This window comes from Micromys minutus (assembly GCF_963924665.1).
Source record: "Micromys minutus genome assembly, chromosome: 3".
Lineage (NCBI taxonomy): Eukaryota > Metazoa > Chordata > Mammalia > Rodentia > Muridae > Micromys > Micromys minutus.
Window position 1 is genome coordinate 12,405,087 of NC_137972.1, and position 18,359 is coordinate 12,423,445.

The following is an 18,359-nucleotide window of genomic DNA, read 5'->3' on the forward strand; positions in this document are numbered from 1 at the left end:
TTTTGATAGCCTAAAAGTTTGGGGTTTAGTGTTTCATATTTATTAAGAGTGGGTTTGTTTTCCATCTTAGTAACTAGGTTTTGGTTTTATGGTAACTTTCTTTTGCTCCTGTCTATGCCTATATCTAAACTGGGATAAATATGAAACACATTTGATTTTCGTTTTGATTTGTCAAATAAATTGAGTCTGACTACTGATAACTTTACTATCTAATTGATGTTAGTTTAATATGTACACTGTTTTTGCCCACCTCATTTCTTAAAATACTTCTCTTTTTCAGCACTCTCCCCAATCCCCATTTGTTTAAAAAAAAATACATCTATTGCCTCAAAGCTAAGATGCATCTAAAGTATCTAAGCTGGGGTGAGCTGAAGTTGGAAGGGGGAAAGAGGTAGAGAGGATGGGGAGGATCTTCAGGGAGGATGGAGTAGGGGTACATTTGATCAAAACACATTAGAGGCACGTACAAAACTCTCAATTAAAAAACTACATCTCATCCATCACAGAGCCTGGTTGTTGCTGAGGCTCGTCAGCTTGCCCTTTCATAGAAAAGAGGCCTCTTAACAAAACTGCAGCCCATGAGAGAACTGTTTTGATCTGTGAAATGAAGTAGGCCAAAGAGAGGAATTTTAATTTAAGATGAAATGTAATAGGCTTGTTAAGATTTTGACAGTTCTGGTACATCAGAGAGCAGGAACACAATCCCGCAGTTCGCTTCCTGTATCCCAGCCCTTTGCTCTGACTTTCGGGCAGGAGCTCAGTTGGGTATCTGAGTAGGGCTGGGGATCAGAATTTACAGTCTACCTCCTCTTATTCCTCCCAGGCTCCTTCTTGGTATACAGCTATCAGAGACCTAGAGTGAGAGGAACCAGAGAGACATTCTCTAAAGTAAATATCTTTAAGGTGTGTTCTAGTTTACATTTAGGGGTTACAAAATCGAGAATGCCAATCAAGCAGGAGAATGGGACAAAATTCCAGGAGGATGTAAACCTGTCTTCGGAAAAAGAAGAAGAAGGAGGAGGAGGAGGAGGAGGAGGAGGAGGAGGAGGAGGAGGAGGAGGAAGAGGAGGAGGAGGAGGAGGAGGAGGAGGAGGAGGAGGAGAAGAAGAAGAAGAAGAAGAAGAAGAAGAAGAAGAAGAAGAAGAAGGAGAAGGAGAAGGAGAAGGAGAAGGAGAAGGAGAAGGAGAAGGAGAAGGAGAAGGAGAAGAAGAAGAAGAAGAAGAAGAAAAGAAGAAGAAGAAGAAGAAGAAGAAAAGAAGAAGAAGAAGAAGAAGAAGAAAAGAAGAAGAAGAAGAAGAAGAAGAAGAAGAAGAAGAAGAAGAAGAAGAAGAAGAAGAAGAAGAAGAAGAAGAAGAGCAACAACAATGACCAACCAACCAACCAACAAACAAAAAGTGTTGGTTTTTATGGGAGGAATTTAATTGCGCAGAGAAGCTCTTGAAGGAGCCCAGCCAAGCTGCTAAATTTTATGTTTGTGGACCTTTGATGTTCAGTGTTCTTCTTTATGTACAGGGCTTTAAAGAAAAGGACTCTGGCATTTGACACCTGGGAAGACTCCAGAGTTTCCACCCGGAAGCTTTTGTTCTGTACTTGGAGGCATTTCCAGCTAATGGTGAAACTGGAGAAGATCAGATGTTCCTGTATTTTAAGGCAGTGCACACAAAACTGACACTATTCAAACACCTCTTTGGTAACCAACTCCAGCCTTAGTGAGTTGAGAAGAAATGCTAACATGGTCTGAGGGTTGGCCCTCTGCAGAGCTACTGATCTCTTGCTGTCCAGGTAGAGAAAACATCTTCCCTCTAGTGTGGAAGAAATGATTCTGTCCCTTATGTAACCTCTACTTTGCTGTAAATGTAGAAGAAATATGAAATGATACCCAGGAATTCTCTCATAACCTGGGTTCTTGTTCCTCCATTTTATTTCAGATCTGGTGGGCTGAAGTCAGTGAAAGACTAGCAGATCTTGACTTTTAGAGACATGGAATTATCTCCAAGGAAACCCTCTAAGACTATTGAGCATGTAAATTAGTATAGCCCGAGTGGAAACCCATGAGAAAGCTCCTTAGAAAACTAGAACTAGAACCACCCTCTGATCCAGCTCTGCTAATCCCATGTATGCATAGCCACAGGAATCTCCAGTCAGAAAGGGACAGCTGAGCATCCAGGACTGTGGTGGCACTGTTCACAATAGGCAGTTGTTGGAACCAGCCTGCATGCCATAAAGAAGCATGAGACGTCGCTGATAGAGAAATGGAGCTGGCTGCCATTATGTGACACAAGATAAGCCAGATTCAGGAAGATAGTGACCACATACTCCCCTTCCCCTGGGACATCCAGATGAAAGTATATAATGAGCCATGAATGTCGAAGAGGGGCTTTTTGAGAGAAGGAAAGGGACAGGGAGGGGTGGAGATTGACACTTGAGAGAGTGGCTATGAGTCAAGGATATGATGCATACAAATGGAAATATAACAAAACCCATTTTTCTGTATAATTAATACACACTAATTAAAATTTTAAGGGAAAAACAACCTGGGGAGAACAGAGGAAGAAAAATTTGTTTGTTTTGATGTGAAATGACTCAAATGCCCTAGCAGAACCATTTTCCCTATGATATTACAAAGTCCTAAGAATAACGCTAATGATGTTAAGATACTAAAAATGTACTCAAGAAAGTAAACTCACAATAAAGTCGAGAATTGTGTGCTTGCTGCATCTGAGAAAGCAAGGGTTTTTTTCTTTATTTACTTACATGTGGTATGTGTGTGTGTGTGTGTGTGTGTGTGTGTGTGTGTGTGTGTGTGTTGTACGCATGTGTTGGCAAACAAGTGCTTTATCCACTGAGCCACCTCCCTGACTAGAGAAGGCAAGATTTTAGCAGAAAGATACATGTATTAACCCTAAGATATCTGGGAAGCTGGAGAGTTTCAGGTGGAGAATGAGGAGGTGGGGTATTAGGACATTGGGTGTAAGGGACAAGGAGATCCCAAATCAAGTGGATTGGCTGTTTCTTTTAGTGGATAAGGAAGCCGTGAAGGGTTCAGAAAGCATCACAGTTGATTTGTGTTCTATAAGAATCACCCTGCTTCTTTATGAAGCAGGTTGGGGCAGAAGTGGCTGGGGGAGGGGCATTTAGCAGCTTTTATGATAATAGAATGGAGGAGGTCATTTTTAGGAGATAACTGACCCACACATTGACCTTGGGATTGGAATGTCAAGGTCACCCCTGCCTTTTGCAGATGTTGGAAACCAGGAGTCAGGTTTAGAAAGAACAAGAGGAAGATTACTGGAGGCATGCAAAGATGAGGTGATCAAAATTGTCAGCAATGGGAGTGTGTTAAAGGGCTGGTAGAACACTCTGCCACAATTACTGCCTCCAAAAGGGCTGCTCTCCTCTTCTAAGGGTACAGATTGTATGTAATCTTTTAGGTACAGCCCATAGTTGTGGTGATGATTTGCACTATCAGCATAGAAATAGGAAACTTCATGACGTCATCAAGACATTTTTCTGTCAACTTTCCACCCGTTAAATCAAGTTTCTTTGTAACAATATTGAACACAGAGAGCTTTTATTAGCTGTGTGCTGTTTAGAGTTTTAAAAATGGATAAAGACATTTGAGAGAGGGGCGATGAAACAGTCAGTAAGAAATCTCTTTGAAAACCTGAGTTTGAGTACCCACTCTTGTAAAACTCTGGGCATGGCCACAAGCCTCTGTAAGCCTGGCACTGGGACATGGCTGAAGATAGGTGGATTCTTGGAGCAACTCAGTTGGTTTAGCCAATCATGGAGCTTTCGGTTTCATGGGACACTATCTCAGGAAGAAAAAAGAGGAAACATTGTTCTATTGCTATGAAAAAATACCACGACAAAGGCAACTAAATAAAGCATTTAATTGGCAGTTACGCGTAGTTTCAGATGTTTAGTTCATTATTATTATGGCAGGAAGCATGGTGGCATGGGGGCAGACAAGTGGAGCAAGAAGCTGAGAGCTGTATTCTGATCCATAGGCAGAGAAAGAATCAGGGAGAGAAGAGAGGGCAGACAGACAGACAGACAGACAGGGCTTGGCATAGACTTTTAAAACCTCAAAGCCAACCTCCAATGACTCACTGCTTCCAATAAGTTCATACCTCCTAGTCCTTCTAATCCTTTCAAATAATTCTACTTCTTGACTTGGTGACCAAGCATGCAAAGGTATTAGCCTACTGGGCCATTCTCTTTCAAACTACCACAGGAGGATGAGCAGACACCTCTGGTTTCTGTACACATGCAGAGATACATTCATGTGTAATTCTGTGATGTATGTATGTACATACTTACACCACATACTTTGTGCACACATATATAGAAAACCCAAATTGGTAGGGAGAAGATATAAACTTGCTTGCTCTCATGTGATAGGTATTATGTTAGAGACAGAAATGCACAGTTGAAAAGGCACAGGAGATGAGGATCAACCTGCCATTGAAAGTTAAAAATGATAACATCTATCAAAGGAACAACCCATGATCTAGGTCTTAAAGGGGAGAATTAAGTTAGATAGCCAACTAGAAATGAACCCTTCATCAGATAAGAATGAAGCTCCCATTTCTTAGGGTCATGGAGAACTCACTATCTTCTGAGGCTCATTCTACTAAGAACTATGACTACTACCAATGAATTTCTGACATTCAGATGACCCTTCTTCACCTTGGTTCTGACATCTCTAGCTAAAGGGCAGAAAATTATCTTTCTACTGCACAAATTACCATAATTTAGTATTATGTTAAAATATTTCTTTTTTTATTTTTATTTATGGGTAGTGCACGTGTGTGTGTGTGTGTGTGTGTGTGTGTGTGTGTGTGTGTGTACATCCACATGAATATGCATGTTTGTACATGGGTATTTGAGGTCCAGAGCTCCTCATTTGGTGTCTTCCTATATCACTGTTCACCTTATCTTTTGAGAAGGGGTCTTTTACTGTACATGATGCTTACAGATTAGCAAAAATAATTGTCTGGCCAGTGAACTCCAGGGACCTGCCTATCTCTTACACCACTGAGCTAGTGTTAGAACCATGTACAACCATTCTCAGCATTTTTTAAAACCATGGGTGCTGAAGATCCAAATTCAGGTCCCCCATGCTGGTGAGGCAGGCACTTAACCAACTGAGCCATCTTCCCAGCTCCTCTGTTCATACCTTCGAGACACCCCTTTCCATGTTTATAACAGGGGATGTGGAGTCAGGTTCCACAGAAAGGGAGCTGAGTGTGAAGGCAGCGTGTAGCTCATTGAAGAAAGGATCTTGACATGAACACCGAAAAAGGGACAGAAAAGAAAAATTGGACCAAGCAGAAGGGGAGGTACTGGTGATGAGGTTTGTATTGGACACTCTACTAAACCTGTAGGGAATTCAGAAGCTAGACAGACCCTTCAGAGCTGCCTGGATTTAAGGTAAACATAGCAGGTTTGTAACACCTTGACGGCCAATCATACAGGGCTCTGTATCCACAGAAGAGACATAATCTTAGACAAATGGCTTGTTTCATCTGGTGTGTGTGTGTGTATGTGTGTGTGTGTGTGTGTGTTGGAGGCAGAGTTCTGAGATAACGTCTGTTGCCAAGGGCACTGTGGCCATTGGGATACTTATTTCTTTAATTCAGAAGTGGAACAGTAGGGGACCTGAATGATGAAAAACATCTTGTGCTCCTAATTCTTTAGACAACTGTTTTCTGAGGCAGATAATGGGATGAAAAAAATAGTTCTTTTTATTTCTTCTTATTAGCAAATAAACACCACGAACATCAATGTAATGGAAGTACAACATAAAGGTTGTAGACTGATGGGGTCTAATGTACAATTCTACCTCCCCTGTGCTAATTGCTCATCTCAGTTAAGGCAGCCTTTCATGCAGAAAGACTTTTAAGATGCTCTTAAGGCACGTTGAAGTGCATTCATGCAATAAATTTGGCTGGGAATTTTCACTGGAGGGAGGTGGCTTCTCCAAGGACCCCTGAGTGTCAACATTTTGTAATAGCATTAGAAGATAAAAATGTTCACGGGGAATCACAATGAGCTGCAAACAGAATTATGTCTCTGTCCTTCATCTTGATCACTAGTGGGTGATCTTAGTGCATGCTGGGTGCCTGCGAAGATAGATGTGTGGCCACCAGTACTTTCCACTCAATGCACATATAAAGATTACAATTTGACTTGTGGCAGAGGCCATAATTTTCAAAACCTGTCACCATTTCAACTTAGAGTTAGCTCAAAGCCTTGTTGGGAAAAAAAGGAACTATTCTATTCCTAACCACTGTACACCAGATTGGTACATCAACTAAATAAACAAAGCTATCTATACTCCTCATCATACAGGAAGCCTTTGCCCAAGCCATAACTCTATCTCTTGGCTTCTACTTGCCTTCAGCAAACTTAGTTTGGTGGACAAAATGGCTGTAGAAGGCATTCTCATTGAATGGGAGGCCTGGCAATACCTAATGAGTAAGGTGAGCATGCTGAGGTTGTACAGAAGTAAGGCTGTATATGATGATGTTTGAAGGTGTGCTCAGGATGCAGTAAAGATACAACCACGTAAAATTTCTTTTCTCAATCTCATTGTAGAATAGTTTTCTTGGAAGAATAGCTGGGCAGTGTCATTATGAACTCATTTATAACTGTGGGGGAGGCATTAGGAGAAGACAAAAAGAAGAGAGGGTAAAGTTGCTGTTTAGCAGATTTTTTCCCATTATTTAAGTTCAATCTCATTAACATTGACCATCTGAGATAAACAACCATCAGTGTTTCTTAAAGCTTATTCTTGTGGTACATTTGAGCCAATTATGGCCTCACCATATGTGGGGCTTCATGTGCATTCAAGAGTCTCCTTTTGATTAAATTCTGTTTACCCATCACAAAACAGGTTGATTTATTTCATTTGCAATTGTGATTTTCTTCTCCCTAAGTCCTGTATGTCTCAAAATATATTGGAAGCATTTTCCCTTTGTGTAACCATTGGGCTTGTGGAAACTCTCAGGATGAGATTTCCCGTTTAAGAATCTCCAAGACCATGTTTACAAGAAAATCAAGCAGATATCTCCTTCAAGCAGCCTCTACTGGAGATGAGTTGTTCTGTCAGTGAGCTTTCTTTTCGGTCTTTGTTCCCTTGTGGTTCTCTGCAGGTCCCTGACAAGTGTTGGAATAATTAAGTTTCATTGTCTCGAATACCCACTTGCTTTAGTCATTTTAAGCTGCCATAAAAAATGTCATAAAAAAGACAGCTTATCAACAACACAAATTTAGTTTTCATAGTACTGAAGACTGAGAAGCCCAAGATCATCATTGCTAGCAGATTTGGTGTGTCTAGCGAACACTCCCTCTTTGGTTTGTAGAGCCAGCTTCTCTGTGTGTCCACTCAAGGTGGGAAGGTCAGGGCAGCTCTTTGGAGTCTCCTTTAAGAAGACATTAATTCTGTTTCTGAGATCTTGGTCTAGAAGACCTATCATCTCTCAGAAGACAACATCCTACCTTAACCCTGGAGGTTAGGGAATTTATTAACAGGAAGGGACAACACTTAGTCCACATCACAGCTGTAACCGTCAATGGAAGACTGTCTGAAGAACAGTCTTTGAGTCATTGAGGAAATCCAGGATCAGGGTCTAGGCAAAGTTTGGAATGGGCACACATCCTGCCATTAATTATTCTAATCTGAATTCATTCCCTTTCCTCTATCTATCTATTGGTGTTGCATTTTTCCTACGTTTTTGACTTCCATAGCCTTTCAGAGCTCATCTCTGTCTGTATGTTTAAGCCCAGTGGAGGCAGGCCTGGGAAGCAACATGGCTCCATTAGCAGGAAGATTCAGCCCCTGGGTGGATAAACATTTCTTCTGCTCTGGGTAGGTTGGGGTCAATGTGAGCAGTCCACGCATGAGAAACACACATTCTTTACTCTGTTAAAGCTGAGAGGATAGCAGTTCTCACTGTTCAACTAGGGTCTTGAGATACAAGTAGGATATTTTTCAACCTGTTTATTTCTTTCCCAGTAGCTGTCATTCAAGAAATGTTTGGGTGTTTCTTGGCTATTTATTCTTGGGCTAAGAAATCAATGTATCATTTTGCTTAAAGTCCCAATTTCTTGGTCTCTTGTAACTATATTTTAAAGCCTGGATTGTTGGGAGTTGGAGCAGGAACTGTCTCTTAAACTGGGACACAATTGTGTTAGCCTGGACAATTTCAAAATGGACAGGGGCTCTCAGATGTAAGGTGAGGGCATAGATTAAGAGAAGTGATACCATTACTGGGAACAAGTCAGAAGAAAATGGATGGAGAGAGAACAAGGCTGAGAGAGTATTCATTTTGTGGTTTCAGATTTTTGTAGCTATATGGTAGAGCCGAAATATAGGTTTTGTCACCTCAAAGCAGCAGGTGAAATGCAGCTTAAAATGAGAGAAATTTCAAATGGCCTCTCCCTCAAAGGTAAAGGGAGAAAAACATGTAGAATTATTTGTGTGTGTTTGTGCATGAGTCTGTGTGCTTGGATGTGTGTTTGCATGTGCATGGAAGTACCTATGTGTTACACAGATCAGTCTAAAACCCGAGGCACTATATGGGTGAGAAAGCACGCCCTCTTCTATAGGTTTCTCTAAAAATCAAGCAGAGTCACATAAGCAGTCTAGCTACTAGTCTTTTAATGTATATCTTAGAGGTATAGTTTGGGCCTCTCTCAAACTTGTGTTTCTTATTATCAGAACAACCATTAGAGAATAAACTGAGTTAAAAAGAGAAGTCAGTCTGGCATGGTGATACAAACCTGTCATTTCTACTGTTCAGAAGCCCAAGGGAAGAGGATTCCAAGTATAAAGTCATCTGAGACTGCTGAGTGAGTGGAGTAAGCTCAAGTCCATCCTGGGAAGCCTAGTGAGAACCCATATCATGTCTTTTAATGGACAGTGAGGGGGGCAGTGAGGATATAGGCTTAGTGATAAAGCACAGTATATGAGACCTTGTCTTCATTCTCCAGATGATGGGGGCTGTGTTACTAAGAGTCATATATTATCATTGGTTTCCATAGGCACTCTTCAGGCACAATGTGGATGAGTGTACTTACACCAAAATTTAAAATTCAAAAACATTATTTTTTCTACTGAAAAATTTGAAAATAAAAAAAATCTATGGAAAAAAAAAGAGCACGAACTTTTGTATCTAGTTGATTCATGATCACATGGCTATCTGTTTGACTTCTCTATTTCTTCCCTTTTTTTCCTTGTATTTCGACTACTCTAGGATGAGTCCTCCATGTTCTTCCAGTTTGGCCCATCCATTGAACAGCAAGCTTCTGTCATGCTCAACATCATGGAAGAATATGACTGGTACATCTTTTCCATTGTCACCACCTACTTCCCCGGCTACCAGGACTTTGTGAACAAGATCCGCAGCACTATTGAGAACAGCTTCGTGGGCTGGGAGCTCGAGGAAGTCCTCCTGCTAGACATGTCTCTAGACGATGGAGACTCTAAGATTCAGAATCAACTGAAGAAGCTCCAAAGCCCCATCATTCTCCTTTATTGCACGAAGGAAGAAGCCACCTACATTTTTGAAGTAGCCAACTCAGTCGGACTGACTGGTTATGGCTACACATGGATTGTCCCGAGTCTGGTGGCGGGAGATACAGACACGGTGCCTTCAGAGTTTCCCACAGGGCTTATCTCTGTGTCTTATGATGAATGGGACTATGGCCTTCCAGCCAGAGTGAGAGATGGGATTGCCATCATCACCACGGCTGCCTCGGACATGCTGTCTGAACACAGTTTCATCCCTGAGCCCAAGAGCAGTTGCTACAACACCCACGAGAAGAGGATCTACCAGTCTAACATGCTGAATAGGTGAGTGTGGAACTGTACTGAGTGTGCACATGGTGGGGACCAGGAGAAAGCCTCAAAGGCAGGGCTTGGAGTTGGACTAAAGGCAAGACCAGGGAAAGGCTATTCAGAGTGGCAACAAGCTGAAGGCTGGCCTTGAAATGGTGCTTGGTCATGGTGGGGGGAACATTTTGTGTCCTTATTCTAACAAATAGCAAATCAGTTGGCAGAGTACTTTCCTGGCACACAAAGCCCTGGGTTCTGTCCCCACACTTGATGTGCTGGCACACATCTGCAATCCCATCTCATGGTAGGGCAAGAGGATCAGAAGTTCAAAATTGTCATTTGCCTACTAGGGCAGCTTGAGACATGGAAATCCCTGTATCTCCCAACCCCATGCACATGCACACATGCACACGCACACACAGGCACACACATGCACACGCACACATGGGAAGCAGGTGTCGTTTATTGAGTACCTACTATGTGCTAAGTGTTACTGAAAGAGTTTTTATATTTTACCTCACTTGATAATCCCACTACACAGGTTTTAAAAAAATCACTTTATATTATATGAGAATAAGGCTTATATACACAGATTGTCTTCAATCAAACTGTGAGTAAATCACTGGGACAGAGCCCAGGCCTCTGTGATCCCTGAGTATTTGATCACCATATCCAGTAGGCTTTGATAAAGGAAAAAGAGGAGTTGCTTTTTTTTTTTTTTTTTTTTTTTGGAAAACTGCTCTATTGGGAGGAAGTGAAAAAAAGCCTCCATGGGTGTATTAGCTTATGAAGTGTTTTTCCCTTAAAAAACTAGACATGGCATTGAGTCAGGAGATGCACAATTTAGTCTAGTTGGTAGCAAGGCTAAGACTCTGTTCAGTACCATCCCCATTTTGCTCTGAGAAAACACTGGAAGGAAACAACTTAAAAGGAGGGTCAACATTTTGGCTCATGGTTTCAGAGGTATCAGCTCATGATTGACAGGCTTCGTGGCTTCTGACCCATAATGAGGGAGGAGAACACCGTGGTGGAGAAAATATGGTGGGGAAGGCAGTTTACCTCATAGAATGCACAAACCAGAGAGAAACAGGGAGATATCAGGTACATCCTTCAGAAATTTGCCCCTAGTCTCCTAATTCCTAAAGCAGAAACTCACCTTCCAATGTTCTCAACATCTCCTAAAATAGCTTCATCAGCTCGTACCAGGCACTGATCACGTGAGCCCCAGGGGAGGGTGTTTTACATCCAGAGCTCACCTGTAGAATGCTCTTATGCTGTGTCCCTTACCTCACCTCATCCGAGGCACCCATGACTGGTCTATGCCCTTCTGGAAGTTGATTGACAACATGAGGAGATCTTATACCAACCACTCATTTGTGATTTTTGTGTTTTTGTACAGTCTCCCTGTATGTAGGCTGTACAGATCCAAATGGAACAGAACACAAAGAAGAAAATTAAAATGACCTGAATTATATATGGTTCAACTAACCATATATCATTAAGTTAGTTAGGAATCACCCTCGATATCTTGCTATAATTTATATCTATATGGGTTTAAATATATACTTTCACACAAGTAGAGCTATGGTCTGCTGTTCAATAGCTGACTTTCTTTTGTTCATTGTCATGCTTTGAACTCATCCATGTAAAGAATTATTTTGAACTATTTAAAGAATGTTCTCCAGAAACCCCGCATCCTTGAGTACCTATCATCTAGCTCCCAAAATGCTAGAATATAGCCTGAGAAACTTAAAACCCCTTGGGTCAAGGTTCACATGAGTTATTCATGTTTAATCTCTGGAAGGAAGTTGATCTACAGTCTCCAAGCAAAGCTTTTAATCTAGAGTTAAAATGAAAAGCAGCTTTCTTGGCGATTTATTTCTAAACAAATGGTCACAGACTCAATTTTTGCATATTCTCTGAGTTTAAATCTCTGGTCACACCCTAGCCCTGGGTTCATATTTCATCCCTCTTCCCCCTGTTTTAGGTACTGGGAATTGAACCCAGGGCCCTGTGTGTGAGTTAGTCAAGTGCTATAGCCTCGGCTCCCACACACACCTTTTTTTTTTTTTTCTTTTATTTTGATTCAGGGTCTGACTAAGTTGCCTAGACTGGCTTTGAATTCTATACCCCAGAGAGCCCTTGAACTTGCAGTTGTTCCATAGAAGTTCCTGGGTAGCTGGGATTACAGGCCTGGCTCCCAGCTTGTGTTTTAACCCGGGTAAGACATCTCCTTTGATTCCAAGGTGGGAAATCATGTTTCCAAATCTAAACTGTTGCAACTACTTTCCCATTCCAAAATTCCTGACCAAATGTATACTGTCTGAGATGTGTCCTATCAAAGGAAGAATGAAATTAAAATTCTCAAGATCTCCTTAGCCCTTCGTGTCCCTGACATCTCAGGGCCAGTGCACCGTCCTCCATGGGTTCAAGTCTCTCAGCATCTCTGGAATGCCTTTGCTGCGTGTTCCTCTTGCCCCCCCCCCCCCCCAGCCCATCTTCCCGTCTTCCTCCCTGTGATGCTGCAGGCCTCTGGACCGCTCTGCCTGTACGACATTCTGCTTCTTGGCAATCCATGTTGCACCTAGAGTGATCTACAGTCGAATGCGATTTCATCGCCTGCCTCCTTAATGCTTTCCAGTCGCTTTTTTATTACTGCTCTAATAAAGAAGAGTCTCCTTAATACGGTTTATAAAGTTTTACACAGCATGGGCTCTGCCTGTCTCTGCAAAACCATCTCATGCCTTCTCTCCCTCCGACATGACCTTCCCAGAGTGCTGAACACACTTCAGTTGTTGTTGTTGTTTTTAGAATCTCCTAGGGTCTCCCTCATTTGCAACTCTCTGTCATTGTATCTCATCACGTGCCCCAGGCTGGAACAGGGATGATGATTTAAACTCCCTTCCACCCTCTCTCCACACTAGTACTACAGGTATGCATCAGCACATCCAGTTCATGCATACATGGTGCTGGGAATCAAGTTCAGGGCTCTAGTCATGCTAAGCAAGCACACTGCCAGCACGAGTACATCTCAAGCTCTCCTTACTCTTTCGAGCATCCGTATCACGCCCTTTGCCTCCAGAAAACACAAGCAGATGCTCCTTTGCTTGCCCTGTGCTGGTCATTGCTAGGCCTCCCTTTGTCTTGACTGGCACTCTGAAGTTACTCCGAGGCCTTGGACTGACAGTCCCATTACAGGAGTTCACTAAATCTAAAGCTCTCCTAATTGAGGTGCCTTCCAAAATGTTCTGTGAGAGTAAGCAGCAGCTTTCTGTCCTCCCCGTCTCTGTCTTTCTGTCCTTATTCTAACACGGTGTGTGACACAGGGAAGGGATGTGAGCGAGGTCCTTCAGGATTCAGCACATGTCCACTCTGCAGAGGGGGCAGCCCGCGTCGCCGTTCTCTCTGAGGTGGGAGACCTTCCTGTTGAACCAGTTTCGCAGACCTATGCACTTTTCTGTTATTTTTAGTGTTCACTTCAAATCTGATTCATGTCAGCTTCCCACATATTTGCTGATTAAAACCAAAGCCAAAGGCCAAGGACTACTGAGACCAAAACATCTGTCCAACGGCACAAATCAAGGGAAGGGAACGTTAAGCCCATAAACGCAGTTGAAGCCTGCCTGCTTGCCTGCTTTTCTGTTAAACCTTCCCCCAGGGTTAACGGCAACCTTCAGGTATATTATTTCTGGCTTAGCTTATCTTACACCAGAGTGTAAATGTCACCTCTAGAGGCAGGGCCCTATCCACACATCTTCAAGACCACCATTAGTTTAACCTTTTTTCAGTGTCTCTTGGCCCGAGAGGCCCTGTGAGGTCTATTGAGAAGGTTGCTCTCTCCTGCCCTTCTTTACCCTCTTTCCTTATATGTAAGTCAGGATGAGCTCATAGCACTCTAAGGAGTTTTAACTCTGAGCTAGGAGTATGTTGCCTGTTTGAGGTCCACTTAGGCTACATAGTGGGTTTCAGATTAGCCTGCACTACAGGGCAAGAAGACCTTGTCTCAAAACAAAACAAAACAAAAACAACCTACAAACAAAACAAAACAAAAAAAAAAAAAACCCCAAATCCTAAAGAACCCCAAACAACAACAACAACAACAAAATACACCCCCACCCTCACAAGAAAATTAACACACTGAGCCACAGATGCCCCATTCCATTGTCTTTGGTGTAGTTGACCAGAAGCAATAAGGCAGGGACTACACAGGGTAGATTGTTCATAATACTGCAGGCTCCAGGGAGGAGAGAGCGCAGGGTTGGCAGGGTCCACACTGGATTTCTACAGTGTGTTGCTCAGTCGGTAGCTTCTGAATGCTCTTCCTGCTTCTCTACCCTGTGGATATGCTCTCTCACCCCAGTTGCTGATATCCTTCCTTGTAAGTGTCTCCCTGACCACCAGACAGCCCCTGGGCTCTGCTTCTCCCCTTAACTGCCTCTTTCTTCCTCTCCATCTTCTGCCCTTCCCCTCTCCTGTCAAGCACAGCTTTTGGTGCTTTTTGGCTCAATCTGCAGCCTCCGCTAGGGATATTTTAGTAGATTATTTTAAGTGAGCTCAGGAAGGCTTGGGTTAACTAGCTGGGACATATAAAGTGGTCTCCCCAGGCCTGAGGTACTGTCACCAGGCTTGGACTTCTGGAGACCTCCCTGGGATTCAATTAGGCATTCTTTATCTAGGCGATTCTCACTCTCTGAAATAAGACTTGCCCCTTGCCAGAGCTCTGGTCTCATTAGGGTCACTCTTTTAAATAACAACCCAAGCAGCTGCAGCATTTAACCACAGCAGGAAATCTTTGCAAATAAAATAGCTGCAAAGGGTTGGCTGTTCTCTGAGGAAGAAGGTCCCTGGGGCAGGCTGTTTCTTTCCTCAATCACAGCCCAGAAAGGTAGGCTCCCCTGCAGAACTCCAAGAGTGGCCCAACCACTAGTGGACAGCAGGAATGGCAACAGGAAGGGGGCTTCTCTTATCCCATCCCAGAAATGTTAGGAGGAGATAGAGCTCTTACATTCACTGGGTCATGACCTTCTTCTCATGTGTGGTAAGTTCCTCCAGCAGGAGTTCAGGAACCAGAATAAGATATTATGTGAAGAACCAGGGAGATGGCTCATTAAGTAAAGTGCAAGTTTGCATCCCTAACATGCATGAGGAAGACCACACATGGGGATGTTTGCCTACAATCCTAACTCTAGAATGGCAGAGACAAGAGAACCCTTGTGGCTTATGGGCCAATCAGTCACAGCAAATCACCGAACCCCAGATCCAGTAAGAGACCCCATCTAACAAAAGAACTTAGTGAGTGTCTGACAATTGATGTTGATCTCTGGGTTCTACACATGAATATAAGTATGCACATACATATCTGTACATGCAAGCATATGTGCTTGGCCATGTACACACACATACCACACCACATGCACAGGGGAAGGGGTTGGAGGAGGATTGATGGGCTTGAATCTCAAAGATAGATACGTGCTTATGATTCACTTGTTTAGCAATCCAAGGATGTTTTAGAAATGACCCTCAGAGAGGACCCTTGCATAATTTCAGATCATTATCATATAAATGGTATATATCAAGTTTCAGTTTAAACCTTGAAAGCTTGGCTAGCTGGAGACATGGTGATTATTTCTAGAGAGGCTCTAGGTTGGTTGGAGAGCTTCACTATTCTCTCTGTCTCTCTGTCTCTCTTTTCTCCCTGTTTCTCTCTGTGTCTCTCTGTGTCTCTGTGTCTCTGTCTCTCTGTCTCTCTGCCTCTCTCTCTCTCTCTCTCTCTCTCTCTCTCTCTCACACACACACACACACACACACACACACACACACACACACACACTCCCTTTCTCCATCCATCTACCATCTGTCTAACTACATATACAAACCAAGTAAGTATAGTGGTTCATATCTTTAATTCCAGAAGTCAGGAGGGTGAAAGAGCAGGATTGTTTGTGGTCAACCGAGTCTGTCTAGTGAGACCATGTCTTAAAGATCACAAGTGATACAAACAAGGATACAAAACAGAGCTCTGTGAACTCTGACCTCTGGATAAATAAAGAACGTAAGGTTTGGTGTAAGTCTATCTCACACACCGCATTGGATGTACATAGACAGGAAATAATATTTATTATTCATATGAAATTCAAGTTAACGAGGCTCCCGTCTTTTCTTCTTGCTAATCTAAGAACTCTAATTTGTACATTAACAAGAATTAATTTACTTTGGAACCATGTCACATCCATTTATGCCTTATTAGTAAAATCAGTACAATGCCCTGCCATAATGTGGGACATGCTGAGAGGGACTTATTCCAACTGGGAACTTCATTTGATGGAAAGAGCCGGAAATTTTCTTGTGGCTAGCGAAGGGACCTCTACAGAAAAAAACATCTCTACATCTATTGATGCCAGATCATCTGAAATAGTTTTGAGGAAAGTGACTAGCTCCATTGACACAGAGGGAGAGTATGTGGTACTAGGTTGTAAGGTATTAGTCAGCACAGGTCTACATGTCTTCCTTTACCCATCCTAGGGAGAGTTCATGGCCAATTTCCTTCTCAAGGTGCAGGCTAAAACTCTGTTGGGTCCTTTCGGTCACTCCGGTGATGGCGCACCTGCCATGTACTTCTGGGTTCTTTTAAAATCCCAAGAAACTAGTGCTTCTGCTCCCTCTGCTCAGCAGCGGATGGAACTTGGAAGAAGAGCAGATGCTGCTTGAGAAAGATGGATCTTAATATAGCTGTCCTCTTATGAATCTTGCCTAACAACCACCGTCCTGCCCCCCCCCCCATGTCTTCAGTGCTCTTACTCCATGCTAGCTTTGCACTCTCCCTACATTCTTCCTGCTCAGTGAATGATTCCACCTCAAAACGATCAAACTCTTCCCAGCCTGGCCATGGAGGAATGGGGACTAGAAATATGAAGGAAGATGCATTGTTAGTCCTTATTAACTGAACCATGATGAACATAATCTAATCTTCCTGCTGCCTTGAGACGGATGCCCGGGTTTTGAAACCACTGTGTCAGCAGGAAGCTCTCATGGGATGCCCACTTGACTCTCTTGGCCTGGAAAATGCTGGGAGCTTAAGAATTAAAACCATTAGATTTACATAGTATGAACAAGCGCCGATTGGTCATTTCCATCTGAGTTGCTATTAACTCTCCCTAAGCACCAAGCATAGGCAGGTTTGCAGTAAGGCAAACACATGTTTTCAGTTTTTGTACCTTAAGCCAGTCCACTTGTTACCCAGGTGAAAGGTTCTGTGAACGTGTAGTTGTAAGTAGGGGAGCTGCTGTGGTGGTCTTTACCTTGTCAGACAAAGCCACTAAAAGATCTAAAGAAAGCATTTCCATATAAAGCGTTTTGAAAAGCAAGAGGCACCGGTATATACTAGAAGCGAGGCTCTGGCCCACTCAGCGGTTCTTAGAGAGCACGTAAACTGAGAACAGGACTGAAGGATCTCCTAACTATACTAAGTGATATACTCAATGCCTATATTGCAAGCATAACAAAGCAGATATAAAGAACAATCGGATGTGAGGATTGTTTAAATTAGCATTTCCTTTAGTCTACTTTCCATAATATTATATAGACAAATTATTACTCCCATCAACTGATTTAAAAAACAACTATGTGATTGCACGCGTGTCTATATGTGAGTATATATATGAGTGTGAGTACTCAAGGAAGCCAGGAGAGGGCATCAGATCCCTTGGAGCTGGAGGTCCAGGAAGTTGTGAACCAGCTGACATAGAATTAGGAACCAAACTCCGGTCCTGTGAAGTAAAAAGAAGTACTGTTAACCACTAAGTAATCTCTCCAATCCCAAGTGATTGGGTTTTTTTCTCATAGGTATTGACTAATTAATGCTCAATGTTGAGACCCTCACATAAGTATTTCTTTGATAATTTATTTTATTTTGTGTCAGATCTGCAAGATTCAAATTTTACCATGGCATAGGTGGAGTTTTTCTCTTCCTCCTCCATTTCTTTCCTTCCTTCTGTCCTTTCCGTTTCTCTAAAAAGGAACATATAGGAGGATCAGAGAGAAGAGGAAGGTTAGTAAGACAAACATGAATGAAGCAAGGACATTGTATATTATAGGAAGAAACAGTGGCACCCTGTCTATGGGAAGGAATAGAATCCTCTTGGAAAGGAAGAACCCGAATCAGAGAAGGATTAAGACAGAGGTGGCTTAAGACAGAAGGTATCCTGTACACACTGAAATGCAATAGTCACCAGCCAGGCAACTTTTGCCAATGTTATAATGCAAATGTTCTCAAGAGACATCCACTGATCACCATGTTTAAAGGTGTAACCTGTCCTCACTCTTCCAACCATCCCCTGTCCCTTTGTACTGCTCTATCTCCCTCTATGACACCAACAGACAACCTAACTGCAGTCTGTCTCTAAAGATTACCAACGTTCTCTTTCCAGTCCATTTCGATCTCCAAATGTTTTGACTGAAATTAATGCTTATTATAAACAGGTGACCAGTGAATGCAGGTTAGGTTAGAGTATGAACA

The 18,359-nt window shown here is 42.6% G+C and overlaps 1 protein-coding gene across 1 annotated transcript in view; it reads left to right on the plus strand.

Moving 5' to 3' along the window:
* The window catches only part of GRIN2B (glutamate ionotropic receptor NMDA type subunit 2B), a gene marked incomplete at both ends in the record, with an annotated part of 298,990 nt that overhangs the window by 107,423 nt on the left and 173,208 nt on the right, over positions 1-18,359 (plus strand). The window contains one exon of the mRNA XM_080913652.1: positions 9,264-9,862. Coding sequence (XP_080769778.1) covers positions 9,264-9,862 — 599 coding nt within the window. The remainder of the gene's footprint in view (positions 1-9,263; positions 9,863-18,359) is intronic.